Below are 14,676 nucleotides of genomic sequence, written 5' to 3' on the forward strand. Positions count from 1 at the left end.
CCATCCCCTCAAAAATCTCACAAAAAAACAAAACCAAAGAAAAGTACCTGGCCCAGATGATTTTATGGACAGCAAACATTAAAAAGAACATAAAGTTTTTATCTTCTACATAATTTTTAAAAATTAATTATTTATTTTTGACAGGAAGTCTCGCTTTGTAGCCCAGACTGGAGTGCAGTGGCGTGATCTCCGCTCACTGCAACCTCTGCCTCCCAAGTTCAAGCGATTATCCTGCCTCAGCCTCCAGAGTAGCTGGGATTACAGGTGTGCCCGGCTAATTTTTTGTATTTTTAGTAGAGATGGGGTTTCACCATGTTGGCCAGGCTGTTCTTGAACTCCCGACCTCTGGTAATCCGCCCACCTCGGCCTCCCAAAATGCTAGTTTTACAAGCATAAGCCACAGTGCCCAGCCTAGATAATCTTTCAGAAAAAGAAGCAAATGGAATTCTCCCCAACTCACTGTGAATTTAGTATAAGCTTAAAACCAAACCAGACATAAATAGTACAAGGAGGCAAAAGTATGGACTAACTTCTTATGGACATATATGCAAAAATGCTAAATAAAATATTAGCAAATAATCCAGCAATGGATTAAACATGTATCACGACCAAGTTGGGGTTTTCCTAGGAAACTAAGATTATGTAATAAAAGAAAAAACTATTAAAGTAGTACAAACTATCAAAGGAAAAAACCTGTATGATCATTGCAACGGGTTCATTTGCGACATAATACAATTTTTTTCTTTTTTTTTTTTTTAAGTCTTTTTGGCTGTAAGTTTATTCAATGCAAAATAATCTTCTCCAATTCTACTGAGGTGGCTGACGGTGTCCACGACCAAATTTGCCTCTAAACTGGAATTCGGTTGCTGACCCAGCCCCAGCCTCGGCTTTCTTGTCGGCACCAGGGGGCACAGCACTCCTTCTGTAGGTATCTCTGTCGGCTTCCCCTCTTGTGAGTCTTGCAGGTCGCTCACCCTCCAGACCTTTAGACCGAGGCCTGCCAGTCCGTGGACGGCTGCGGCGTAGGGTGGCAGGCACAGTCTCCAGGGGCAGATGAAGGTAATCACGGAGATACTGGATATCCTCATTGGTAAGGTACCAGTACACATGTCTCCAGGCAAACTGTTCCTTCACGTAGTAGCCTCGGGACTACATAACAGGAAGGTTGGGCACACACATTCTTTTTTTTTTTTTTTTTTTTTTTGAGAGGAGTCTCACTCTGTCGCCCAGGCTGGAGTGCAGGGGCGCGATCTCGGCTCACTGCAACCTCCGCCCCCTGGGTTCAAGCAATTCTCCTGCCTCGGCCTCCCGACTAGCTGGGATTACAGGTGTCTGCCACCGCGCCTGGCTAATATTTTTGTATTTTTAGTAGACACGGGTTTCACCATCTTGGCCAGGCTGGTCTTGAACTCCTGACCTCGTGATCCGCCCGCCTCGGCCTCCCAAAGTGCTGGGATTACAGGCCTAAGCCACCGCGCCCGGCCGGGCACATTTTTGTCTGCCAACTCCAGGTGCTTAGGCATGTGGACATCCTTCTTGACCACCGTGACTTCCTCTTTAAAAAAGAGTTCATAAATGGCAACCCGGTTTTTCTTAGGCATCAGCATTCTGGGGAGGAGCAGCCGCTAAGGTGGCAGGGTGGCCCGGATGGGGGCCGATGGAACTCGAACTCCCCCAGAATTTCTTTAATATTATATATATATATATACACATATATATGTTGCTCGCTTATTTTTTTGTCTGTTCCCTTATGTACCGGGAGTGCCAAGAGGACAGGGCTTTGTGTTTTCCTCACTGCTGTCTGGCTCATGCATAGCACGGTCCTTGGCACACGGTAAACACGCTGAGGAGAACCTTTGGGACTAGCGGACTCTGAGCATCATTCCGCTGGGCCCAGTGGGGCCTCTGAAGGGACCCGCCTTGCCCGGCTCCAGCCCAAGACCTGAGGCATGCGCACCGGCTGGCCGGCTACTTCTTTCTTGACCGGCCAAGTGGCAGAGCGGCTGCGCGACCCAGTGCCGAGACGGACGCGAGCTGGAGATGGGAGAAGGGGAGGGGGTGGTGGCGGGAGACGGCGGCGCCTGCGCAGTGAAGGAATGTAGGCGGGGCCTCCACGGCGCCTGCGCAGACGGCCGCAGCCCTGCTGGGCGCGAAGGGGCTGGCCAAGGGCGGGGCCCGCGAGGGAGGCAGGGCGGCCCGGCAAGCGGCGCTGCGGGGTAGGCTGCTTTCCTGAGGCCGGACTCAACGGGTCTCGGCTGAGCCACCGGGTGAGCTCACCGCCCAGCCCAAACCAGGAGATTGCGAGGGAGCGATGCGGTGCAGCGCGGTAAGAGCAGCAGCCGGGTTCCCGCAGTGTTCGCTGGCGGGTTGGTTTATCGCCTCAGCGCCGCCCGCGCGGCCGCGCCCGGGCGTCCCCGCAGACCCCGGCAGGCCCAGCGCCTGCGCCGTCTCTGCTCCTGGGCCCCTCCAGTGTGTCCCGCGCCTGCGCCTTTCCCTTCCCGCGCCGTCCTCGTTCTGGGCTTCGGGGCTCCTGGAACAACCCGCAGGCTTCGCCGCCGAGACCCACTGGCCTTCGTCCGTTGGTGTTGGGGTTCAGCTGGTTCTGGGACCCCGCTTGCGGCTTGTCTGTGTGCAGACAGGCCGGGTGCGACCCTCATGCTTGCCTTTCCGCCGCTCCGGGAGAGGCTGGGGCTGCCGCCCCATCGCCCGGGTCCCTTGCCTGGGGCGGGGACAGCGTTGTTCAGTGGCCCCGAGGGCGCAGCGCGGAGGAGCAGGGGCCACAGGCGGCGGACCCCGGGCCTGCTACCGGTGCTGCTTCTGCTGTGGCCGGCGCCCGAGGCCGACGGAACGTCCTTTTTTCTTGAGACGTGGTTAATTGCATCAGGTTGGATGTGAATAATCCGGTACCTGTCTGAGGAAATTTTGCGTTTCCAGGAATTTGGTAATTGTATTACCTTAAGTAGTTAAGTCTAAGACATCATAGTCGCGGCACGTTGGGCAAGCTGCCCTGGAAATGACGAAAAGAAATCAGTTTCCAGTAGTTTTAGCCCATTTACAGAACACGCAAAAATTCTGTGATCATTCAAATGCGGGGAACCTTGATTTGTTGATATCCTTGATCATTTGTCCAAGTACCGGAAGGGCGAGGAAAAGATTCCCGTGAACAGCCCAGGTGATTTCAGGGAACAGTGTTTTCTTTTGTCAAAAGAGCCTCTTAAGCCATGATAATATTTCCCAAGCTTGTAACAGATACAAGCCTTTAAAAAGTGGCATTTGCTGTCACCCAGTAGGACACATCTTGAGATGAAATCGCAGCTGTAGGCTTTGTAGACAACAGCAGTGATTTCTGTTGGCTTCAGGGAGTGGAGGGGGACTGCAATTTTGCCAATGTAGGTGATACCAAAGGGATTATAGTAATTTTTTCTTCGTAATTAAAAACCAGGCCAGGCGCGGTGCCTCATGCCTGTAATCCCAGCACTTTGGGAGGCCGGGGCGGGCGGATCACCTGAAGTCAGGAGTTCAAGACCAGCCTGACCAACATGGTGAAATCCTGTCTCTACTAAAAATACAAAAAGCGCGCGCCTGTAATCCCAGCTACTCAGGAGGGTGAGGCAGGAGAATCGCTTGAACCCGGGAGGCGGAGGTTGCAGTGAGCCGAGTTCGCGCCACTGTACCCCAGCCTGGGCTACAGAGCGAGGCTCCGTCTCAAAAAAAAAAAAAACCAGACATAACAAGGCCGAGCGCCCTGGCTCACGCCTGTAATCACAGTAGTTTGGGAGGCCGAGGCGGGTGGATCACCTGAGGTTAGGAGTTCGATACCAGCCTGGCCAACATGGTGAAACCCCGTCTCTACAAAAAATGTAAAAATTAGTAGGGCGTGGTGGCACACGCTTGTGATCCCAGCGGCTCGGGAGGCCGAGACAGGAGAATTGCTTAGGAGGCAGAGGGTGCAGTGAACCGAGGTCTCGCCACTGCACTCCAGCCTGGGCGACAGAGTGAGACTCTGTCTCAAAAAAAAAAAAAAAAAACAACAACAACAACAACAAAAAACAGCTATTACAATATACATGTATGTTGTAAAATAACCAAACCAATATAGAAGGGTATATAGTGAAAGGAGAAGTATTGTTGTGGGTAAAATTGTTTCTATGAATAAATGGCTGATCCAGTATTTTTTTCCTCCAAAAAAACACCTTTTCCCCTTTGATTTAGTGTGTACCACACAGAGTCGCTTAGCCGATTGAGTGACTTTTTTGATAGCTGGAGAATGCTTCCTAATGGTTGCAGGTGTGTAGGGGTTTTCTTGACATTTTCAGTAAGAAAGTGAATGTTGTGCCATAGGAAAGCTTTATCACAGGTGCATGTTGGTAGCCAACCAAATAACTTGAGTGTCAAGTACAGTATCTAGTGAGTGGAGAATAACTGTAATAATTACAATTACAGTTGTAGTTAAAGTGAAGTTTGTATCAAAATTTCTGTTTCAAAGGTGAACTTTTAGGGGGTGTATCTGCGGTGTTTCTTCCTCAGATGTGATTTCTCTGAAGCAGTGGTTCTCTGTAACTGACTTGACACACAGTGCATCTGATATTTCGAATGACTTAAGTGATAGTATCAAAATTACTATCATATACATATTTAAATCACATGACTAACCTGTGTGTGGTATTATGCAAACTGCTCAGCTCAGTAAGGGAACAGAAATAAGAAAAAAAGGACAATATTGGGAGTCTTTTATACAATTCAATTTATTCAATTGAAGGACTATCTTTTCTTTAAAAAAGTTCCGCTTTCTTGGTGTTAAAATAAAGCATCTTTTATGAAATGATGGTGATAGTAAATGGTGATATATGGTAAACGTAAATAGTAAATACAAGGGTAGTTATTGTGATTTTTAAAAATAAAGAGAGCCGAGAATCTCTTGTTTTGCTGCTGTTGTTAGGGAGTTCAGGAAAAAGTTCCTGGGGCTTTTGCTGTTAAGAAGATTCAAATATAGAGTATTTCTTAAGAGTAAATATGAGTTTATTTTGAGGTCATTTGTCACAGTCTACTGAGAAATCCACTGAGAAAGCTGTTAAATTTGCATGGCATTAAAGATGTTCCTATTCTGATCATTGTTAAATAGATCTTTTCTTATTAGATATAATTGTTTTTGAGACAGAGTTTCGCTCTTGTTGCCCAGGCTGGAGTCTAATGGCATGATCTCCGCTCACCGCAACCTCCGCCTCCCAGGTTCAAGCGATTCTCCTGCCTCAGCCTCCCAAGTAGCTGGGATTACAGGCATGTGCCACCACCCCTGGCTGATTTTGTATTTTTAGTAGAGACAGGGTTTTTCCATGTTGGTCAGGCTGGTCTGGTACTCCCGACCTCAGGTGATCTGCCTGCCTTGGCCTCCCAAAGTGCTGAGATTACAGGCACTAGCCACCTCACCCAGCCCCAGGAGATTTTTTTGTGTTGTGCCAACAAATAAGCCTAGGCAGGGAAATTCTTTCTGGTGGTTGGAATTGTTAGTACTGAATAGACTAGATGTGAGGTAAAGAACCCCCATGGGGTTTTCTGTCAGCTCAGAAATCATTGTGACCTCAGTCTTTTACTGTGAAATAACATGACCATTAGGAAAGTAGCCTTAAACAACGTATTTTGGGTATGTTGAGAGGGAGGGACAATTATGATCTGTTCCAAAGTGAACATAACAGATGATCTCTGTGTCTGTGAAGCCTTTAAAATTTATAGTGCTCTTCTTCTGTTAATTTCAAGTAAGATTTAGAGTTATTGTGACTTACTCTTAAAAAACCTGCAGTGTATCAAAAGGCACGTTTTTAAAGCATCTTGAAATGAAATTAATAATGTAATATCTACTTCTTCAGAATAGTAGTTTTTATATTCTGAAGACTGACTGACTGCTCTCAGCCACTTCTGAGTTCTCTATTTTCAAAGAATAATTTGGTATTCCATAAAGGAAATCTGTAAATAAGAGAAGAGAGTGAATATCTTTTAACAGTGTTTTTCCTGATCTTTTCCAACATCTTCATTGTGGTTCTGTCCTTTATTTTTTGGTTAAATCCAGAGGTTTACTTCTGCCTGTATCTTTCCAAACTATGAATCTGTTCACAATCACTTTCCCATTTAAACCCTTCAGCAGCCCCAGTACCTTCGTAATAAGGTCTCCTTAGCTTGGTATCCAGAACACTTCAATACTGGGCTTTGACCCCTGTTCTCCTTCCCCTACCTCTGTTTAGGTGCTTCACTGAGCTGCACTGAACAGCTCTTGGCCCCTTGAAATCTCTGCAGTCTCCTTGTCTCCCTCTGCTGGAATATTCTTCTCTCACTTCATCTGATCATTGCCTTCAAAACTCAGCTCATTTTCTTATTTCCTTGCCCTTTTCATGTCCCTTGTTTTCCTCCGATTAAATTAATGTTCCGAACTCAAAAGAAAAACAACTCAGCTCAGGCATCACCTTGCCTGGAAGGCTTCCCTAGTCCTCCTGCCTCCTGCAGACCCTCTGGCACCCTGTGCATTTGGGACTTGGCACACTATGTCTCGTCTGCGGCCTCCACTGGACGATGAGACCGTAAGTGTGTGGCTTGACAGAAAGTTGTTGACTCTGCTGGGGTGCTGGTACAGTGCTGGGCACGGTAGTGTTACAGAGGAAGTGAGCCACTTAGTTTCTGCCCTTAGGAGCTTTTATTCTAGTTGCACTTGACCCTGACAGCTGTGAGACACCTCCCAGTAGTGCGTACCAACTTTTCAAAGTCTGTTTAATTGTACCTTAGTGTCTGATTCCAATTTTATTTCTTGAAGGAGGGGAGTGTCTCTAATGTCTTATTTTGGCACCCAGAGACCAGGTAGGCATCATTTTTATCCCAAATTGTGGAAGGAATGTACATTTGACACAGATCACTTCCCTTTTTTCTCTTGTACACCTTTCACCTTTTTTTTTTTTTTTTTTTTTTTTTTTGAGTTTGATGTGTTTGGACAGTAAGGGTTTAAGAGATTAAGATTAAATTTCAACTTTGTCTATTGTGCATATAGCCTAAGGAAAACAAAAAGTTAAAGAGGAAAAATACATTGCCTCTAAAAAGAAGACTCATTATTCAACTTTTTTTATTTTCAATTGTTTTCAGAGACTGAGTCTCACCCTATCAACCAGGCTGGAGAGGTGATCACAGCTCACCGTAGCCTTGAACTCCTGGGTTCAAGGGTTCCTCTTGCCTTAGTCTTCTCACTAGCTGAGGCTGCAGGCCCGCAGCAGCACACCTGGCTAATTTTACAAAAATTGTTTTTGAGAGACGTGGTCTTGCCATCTTGCCTAGGCTGGTGTGGAACTCCTGGGTTCAAGCAAACCTCCCGCCTTGGCCACCCTAAGTGTTGGGATTACAGGTGTGACCCATTGTGCCCAGCCTAAACTTTTTTTTTTTCAATGCTGAGCTGTACACAGAAGAAAGTAAAGGTCTTGGTCAAGCCTAGGAAAGAAGTATGCAAAGAAACTGGTGGCAGGCTGGATGTGGGCATATTTCAGGGCTTTGGAAGGTGAAGAGGAGAGGACTGCTTGAGGCCGAGAGTTCGAGACCAGCCTGGGCAACATAACGGGACCCTGTCTGTACAGATAAACATTTTATAATTAGCCAGGTGTATGTACCCTAGAACTTAAAGTATAATAAAAAAAATAAAATTCGCCAGGTGTGGTGGTGCGCACCTGTGGTCTCAGCTACTTGAGAGGCTGAGGCAGGGGGATCTCCTGAGTCCAGGTGTTTGAGGCTGCAGTGAGCTAGGGATCACACCACTGTTCTCCAGCCTGGGCTACAAAGCGAGACTCTGTCTCTAAAGAAAAACATACTGGTGGCATTGTCAAGATTTGTCAAGAAATAGCCATTATGCTGGGCCCAGTGGTGCGCACCTGTAGTGCCAGCTTTTCAGGAGGCTGAAGTGGGAGAATCTCTTGAGCCTAGGAGTTTGAGTTCAGCTTGGGCAGCATTGCAAGAGCCCAGTCTCAAAAATATTAGGTCAATAAGGTTTATTTTAATTAAACAAGAAAAAGAAATATCTGCTAAAATTTAAAGCTATTCTATTCTTCCTCTGTCTCTTCTAGTGTTCTTGGGGAAGATCCCGACTAAGCCATTTTCCAGTGGCACCTCTTCGATCATGAGTTCCTGAGGCAGTCCGATGGGGCTACTTTATTCCAGAACAATCACAGTGAGACATTTTCTCCCAATAAATGCCCCTTTTCTCTCCTTAATATATTCTCTTGCTTACAAAACACTGGTGTCTCCTTATCACGGTTTGGTTCTACCCCACTGGGCCCAAGAATTCTTGCCCAGGAGCAACTGAATTTTCTTCTTGCTTGCTTTTTAAAACTTTTGTGGGGTAGAGCCAATTTTAAATCTTCTGATCCATTTTTTCATTGCTTTTCTTGCCCTTCTGCATTTTCTGCAAATTGCGTTGAATCATTGCAGTTACTTAGGTTTGCTTCGTCTGCCCCATTACAAACTACTTGCTGGATTTTTCAACCCTAGTTCCCTCATTTTTATGATTTATGCTCATTTCTTTGTACACTTCGTCTTGCTCCATCTCCCAACTCATGGCCCCTGGCTTTGGATTATTGTTTTGGTCTTTTATTTTTTGTCTTCTTCTACCTCAACACTTATCTTCCTCTCCCAGTCTCCTGTACCCTATCACCAAGGTTGTCATTAACCTTTCATATTATTCCTCATTATCCATGTATTCATTTGCAAATAAGCATATATTAACAAAATCACAGGTTTATGGAGATATAATTCACATACCTTAAAATTCAGGCTTTTGAAGTGTACCTTTCATGTGGTTTTTGGTATATTCACAAAGTTATGCATTGATCACCACCATCTGATTCCATAATATGTTCAATACCTCAAAAAGAAGTCTGTACTCATTAGTAGTCATTTCACATTCACCACTCCCTCTGGCTCTGGGCAGTCACTGATCTTTGTGTCTCTATGGATTTGCCTAGTCTAGGTATTTTTATGTAAATGGAATCATACAACATATGACCTTTTGTTTGGCTTTTTTCATTTAGCAAAATGTTAAGGTCTATCCCTGTTGTAGCATGTATTAGCACTTTGTTTCTTATATGCTGAATGATATACTTTATTTGTCCATCAGTTGTTCATGCTTTATTTGTCCATCAGTTGATGAACATTTGCGTTTTTGCCACTTTGGGCTATTAAGAATAATGCTATTGTGAACAAGTATGTACAAGTTCCTCTGCAAATTTTTGTGTGGACATATCCTTTCAGTTCTCTCAGGTGTATATCTGGGAATTGAATTGCTGGGTCGTGTAGTAGGTATGTTAAACACTTTGAGAAACTACTATAATGTTCTCCAGAGCTGTACCATTTTAAATTCTGTGTATGAGGATTCCACGTTCTCCACTTCCTCACCAGTGTATGGATTTGGGGGTATACTTTTTAAAAAGTGGGATTAGGCTGGGCACAGTGGCTCACACCTGTAATCCCAACACTTCAGGAAGCTGAGGTGGGAGGATCACTTGAGCCTAGTAGTTTGAGACCAACCTGGGCAACATAGGGAGACCCTGTCTCTACAAAAAATAATTTAAAATAAATTAGCTGGGCGTTGTGGCACACACCTGTAGTCCCAGCTACATGGGAGGCTGAGGTGGAAGGATTCCCTGAGCCCAGAAGTTTGAGGTTGCAGTGAGCCATGATGGCAGCACTATACTGTAGCCTGGGTGTCAGAGCAAGACTCCGTTTCAGGGAAGAAAAAAAAAAGTGGGATGATATTTTTGACACTTTTCTTCTTGTTTTCTTAATTTCATACTTCTGGAAATTCCATTAAATTAGCTGGTACCACTCTAACTCATTGTGTTTCATGGCTGCATAGTAATATTGCATAATATAAATATACCATTCATTCATCAAAGTTAGCAGATATTGACTGTTAGGTGCCAGGCACTGCTCTAAGCGTTAAAGAAAAACACACAAAAACTTTTGCATTCTTAGAGTTTATTTTCCAGTGGAGGGGGTGGAGGGAGTTAAGAATTTAGGAAATAAATTAATTACATATATAGCATAGGGTTTCACCAGTGAGTGCAGCTTGAATCGTTGGCAGCTTTCTTAGTAGTATAAATACAGTACTAAAGATGAAATTACTCTAAATGGTGTTACTTAAATTACTGTAATAGGTATTACTAGTAGTCACTTTGCAGGTGAAAGCGGAAACACCATCGTAAAATGTAAAATAGGAAACAGCTGGTTAATGTGGATCTGGAGTTTTTCTAGGACATAAACTGATGAGCTAGAAAAGTAAATGTGTCAGTCCTTGGTAGCACAGTTTGTACGTTTATAAATTTTATCCAAATCCTCTTAATCTAGTGATTAATAGACACTCTTCACAAAAGGATGAGGGAGGTATATGTGTATGTGTTGAAAGGTTCCGAAGGATGCAACCGAGAGTACTTTGGGGGACATGGCAAAACTTCCAGGCCCATTCAAGAGTCTTGTTTTCTCCCTGAGCTTTTATGTATTTATTATATTGCCCTATTAATTATTGAGATTGTGCCTTACAGTAAAAGCTGCTTTAAATTGTTGACGCTATAATTTAAAATAATCTGGGTCACCTAGAGTGGTTAAACCTGGAAGAAAAGGATGTCCTTCCTGCCAGGGCAGATTGTATGTAGATACGCAACCTGGTTGCGCCTGTGCTGACCTCTACTCTGTTGGGCCTGGAAATATGCAGTTCAACGTTTCTCTTCTGATTTTTAAAAAAAATTTGACTTTGTTTACTTTTTATTTTATTTTAATTTAGAGACAAGGTTTCACTATTTTGCACAGGCTGGTCTCAAATTCCTGGGCTCAAATGATCCCCTTGCCTCGGCCTCCCAAATACTGGGATTACAGGCATGAGCCACTGCACCTGGCCTTAACTTTGAAATGAAGTTAGTTATTATTTTAGAAACAGGTCTAGCTCTGTTGCCCAGGTTGGAGGGCAACAATGGTGCAATCACAGCTCACTGCAGCCTCCACCTCCTGGGCTCAAGTGATTTTCATGCCTTAGCCTTCCGAGTAGCTGGGATTACAGGCATGTGCCACCATGCCCGGCTAATTTTTTGTATTTTTAGTAGAGACCGGGTTTCACCATGTTGCTCAGGCTGGTCTTCTGACCTCAAGTGATCTGCCCGCCTCAGCCTCCCAAAGTGCTGGGATTACAGGCGTGAGACACCACGCCCAGGTGAACACAATAGTTTTCCATTCACCACAGTTTGTGACAGTCTCTACATTGTGAAGTGACAAGTTCTCTTCTATTTTCCTTCTGCCCCTCATCACCTTTTTCTTTCTCATTTCTTTTTTGAATTTTGCTGTCTTGAATTGGTGTCTAAAGGATGACATAGCAGACAAGGGGACTGACACATGAACTCTCATGAGTTACTGAGGAGTTTCTCAGTGCTCTATCTGCATCATCTGCTCGCTCTCTCCTTCCTAGGTGCTAGCCTGCCAACCTGCTTTGAGAAATTGGAAATGAATCGAGGGGTAATCAGCCTCCCCTTGTACATATAGGGACCGCATCTCCAACGCCTTGCTTTACACAATAACGAATGGTGTTTTGCTTGCCTACTTCCACACAAATTGCTGATATGGTTAGGATTTGGGAAAGGGGAAGAAGGGAATTTTGGGTTTTGAGGAGTAGCTGGGGCTTGAACAAAGAAGAGGTAGTAATGAACATTCCTGGGGTGAGGCAATTAGTTAGCTGAGGGAGAAGAAGGCATGTAATAAATTAGGGATTGACAGACTGTCTGTAAAGGGCCAGACAGTAAATGTTTTAGTCATTGAAGACCTTAAGGTCTCTGTTGAATCTAATCAACTCCATCATTGTAGTGCAAAAGTAACCACAGCCACTACAGATGTGAATGAATGTGACTATGTTTCAATAACTTTTTTTTTTTTTTTTTTTTGAGACAGTGTCACTCTGTTGCTCAGGCTGGAGGGCAGCAGTATGATCACAGCTTATTACAGCCCTGACTTCCCAGGCTCAAGTGATCCTCCCACCTCAGCCTTCCAGGTAGCTGGGACTATAGGCATTTGCCACCACCCCCCATTAGCTTTTGTATTTTTTTGTAGAGGCAGGGTTTCACCATGTTGGCCAGGCTGGTCTTGAACTCCTGAACTTCTGGGCTCACGCTCTCCACCCTACTCGGCCACCGAAAGTGTTGGGATTACAGGCATGAGCCAGTGTCCAGCCCAAAATAGTCTTTTGATTTTTTTTCCCCCCAACCATTTAAAAGTGCAAAACATTCTTAGTTTTTGGGCTGAAAAAAGACAAGTGATGGGTGAGATTTGGCCCCGGATTGTGGTTTGTTGACCCCTGTTATAGAGGAACAGGAAGCAGAGAGGACTGGTTATAGGGCCTGGGAAACCAAGCCAGGGAGTTAGACTTAAGGTAGTATGAAAGAGGAAACCATTTTTGTAATGTAATGAAAATTTTAAAGGAAGGATGTTTTGTATTTATATGTGTTCCTGGAAGCATCTGAGTTTTTATTCAAAACATGTTTTCACTATGGAAAATTTCAAACATTTACAAAGTAGAGAGAAAAATGTAGTGAAATACCAAGTGATGTATTTATCACCTACCTTCAACAATTATCAGTCCTAGGTCCTTTGCATTTCTGTGTTTTAGAATCAACTTGTCACATTCTACAAAAAAGCTCCTGGAATTTCTGTTGGGATTGTTTTGATTCTGTAGATAATTTCAGGGGAAGAATTGACTTCTTAATAAAATTGAATCTCCTAACCCATGACCATGGTATACTTCTCAATTTATTTAGTTTTTCTTTAATTTTTCTCAACAATATTTTGTAGTTTTCAGTGTACAAATCTTTCCAGTTTTTTGAAGGGATGTGGTCAGATTTACTTCTATTTCATATATTTTGATACTGTGAATTTCAACTTCCCATTATTCATTGCTAATATATAAAAGCAATACTTGGTTTTTGTGTATTAATCTTGTATCCTGAGACCTTAATGTAATTCATTTTCAAAGCTTTTTGATGGATTTCATTGGCTATTCTGTCAATGTTGTCTGTGAATAAAGACAGTTGTACTTTTTTCTTCCCACTCTGAATGCCTTTTATTTATTTTTCCTTCCTTTACTGCACTGGCTAGAACTTCTAAGTGCATAATGAATAGAAGTGTAACTGCCCAATGGGTTCACCTTGCCCACTTCCTAGACAGAGCGGAATCATCAAGACGGGAATTGCAATAGAGAAAGAGTAATTCAGGCAGAGCCTGCTGGGTGGGAGACCGGAGTTTTATTATTCCTCAAATCAGTCTCCCTGAGCATTTGAGGAGCAGAGTTTTTAAGGACAGCTTGGTAGGTGGGGGGAAGCCAATGGGCCAGGAGTGCTGATTGGTCAGGAGTGAAATCAAAAGGAGTTGAAGCTTTCTTCTTGAGCTGAGTCCGTTCCTGGGTGGGGGCCACAAGATCAGATGAGCCAGTTAATCGATCTGGATGGTGCCAGCTGATCCATCAAGTGCAGGGTCTGCAAAATTTCTCAAGCACTGATCTTAAGAGCAGTTTAGGGAGGGTCAGAATCTTTAGCCTTCAGCTGCATGACTCCTAAACCATAATTTCTAATCTTGTGTCTAATGTGAGTCCTACGAAGGCAGTCTGGTGCCCAGGCAAGAAGGAGGTCTGCTTTGGGAAAGGGCTGTTACCATCTTTGTTTTAAACTATAAACTATAAGTTTCTCCCGAAGTTAGTTCAGTCTGCACCCAGGAATGAGCAAGGACAACTGGGAGGTTAGAAGCAAGATGGAGTCGGTTAAGTTAGATCTCTTAATATCTCAGTCATAATTTTGTAAAGGCAGTTTCAGTCGTGGTAAAAGTGGATTTCCTTGTCTCATTTTTGATCCTATGGGGAAAATATTCAGTCTTACGTCATTCAGTATGATATTAGCTACAGGTATTTCATATATGCTGTTTGTCAGGTTTAGTAGGTTATCCTCTGTGTGGAGTTTTGTATTTTTTTAATAAGGAATGAATGTTGGGTTTTGTTTAGTGTTTTTCTGTGTGTATTGAGAAGATCATACAGCTTTTCTGTTTTAGTTTACAATGTGGTGAGTTACATTGAGTTTTGAATTTTTTTTTTTTTTTTAAGACGGGGTCGCACCCTGTCACCCAGGCTGGAGTGCAGTGGCATAATCCCGGCTTACTGCAACCTCTGCCTCCTGGGTGCAAGCAATTCTCCTGCCGTAGCCTCCCAAATAGCTGTGATTACAGGTGTGCACCACCATGCCTGGCTAATTTTTGTATTTTTAGTAGAGGCGGGGTTTCACCATGTTGGCCAGGCTGGTCTCGAACTCCTGACCTCAGGTGATCCACCCACCTCATCCTCCCAAAGTGCTGGGATTACAGGCGTGAGTCACTGTGCCTGGCCGATAACTTTGTTTTTTTTTGAGATGGAGTCTTGTACTGCTGCCCAGGCTGGAGTGCAGTAGTTCTACCTCGGCTCACTGCAAGCTCCTCTTCCTGGGCTCACACCATTCTCCTGTGTCAGCCTCAGGAGTAGCTGGGACTACTGGCGCTGGCCACCACGCCCGGCTAATTTTTTGTCTTTTTAGTAGATATGGGGTTTCACCGTGTTAGCCAGGATGGTCTCGATCTCCTGACCTGGTGATCCGCCCACCTCGG

The 14,676-nt window shown here is 44.3% G+C and overlaps 2 protein-coding genes across 20 annotated transcripts in view; one reads left to right on the top strand and one right to left on the bottom strand.

The window, feature by feature from the left end:
- Positions 1–722: 722 nt before the first annotated feature.
- Positions 723–1,726, bottom strand: LOC107970375 (small ribosomal subunit protein eS10-like). Its single transcript, XM_016939824.4, has 2 exons — positions 1,434–1,726; positions 723–1,149 (listed from the first exon to the last, which is right to left on the bottom strand). The coding sequence occupies exons 1-2, from the start codon at positions 1,605–1,607 to the stop codon at positions 808–810; spliced, it is 516 nt and encodes a 171-aa protein (XP_016795313.1). The 5' UTR covers positions 1,608–1,726; the 3' UTR covers positions 723–807.
- A 400-nt stretch (positions 1,727–2,126) lies between these two features.
- The window catches only part of SPECC1L (sperm antigen with calponin homology and coiled-coil domains 1 like), a 148,732-nt gene continuing 136,182 nt past the window's right edge, over positions 2,127–14,676 (top strand). For 6 of the 19 annotated variants that reach the window (XM_063807479.1, XM_054675346.2, XM_063807483.1 and 3 more), the window contains exons 1-2: positions 2,127–2,326; positions 8,088–8,191. The gene's annotated coding sequence lies outside the window, so the exon portion shown is untranslated. 19 annotated transcript variants of the gene reach the window in all.

Source organism: Pan troglodytes, chromosome 23 (genome assembly GCF_028858775.2).
Source record: "Pan troglodytes isolate AG18354 chromosome 23, NHGRI_mPanTro3-v2.0_pri, whole genome shotgun sequence".
In the NCBI taxonomy this organism is placed as follows: domain Eukaryota; kingdom Metazoa; phylum Chordata; class Mammalia; order Primates; family Hominidae; genus Pan; species Pan troglodytes.

Excerpts from the sequence above, each read along its gene's own strand:
- LOC107970375 (XM_016939824.4), bottom strand. The coding sequence starts at position 1,607 with ATGCTGATGCCTAAGAAAAACCGGGTTGCCATTTATGAACTCTTTTTT. Across the intron at positions 1,150-1,433 it reads CAGCACTTTGGGAGGCCGAG|TCCCGAGGCTACTACGTGAA; the intron begins GCGGGCGGATCA and ends CCTGTTATGTAG.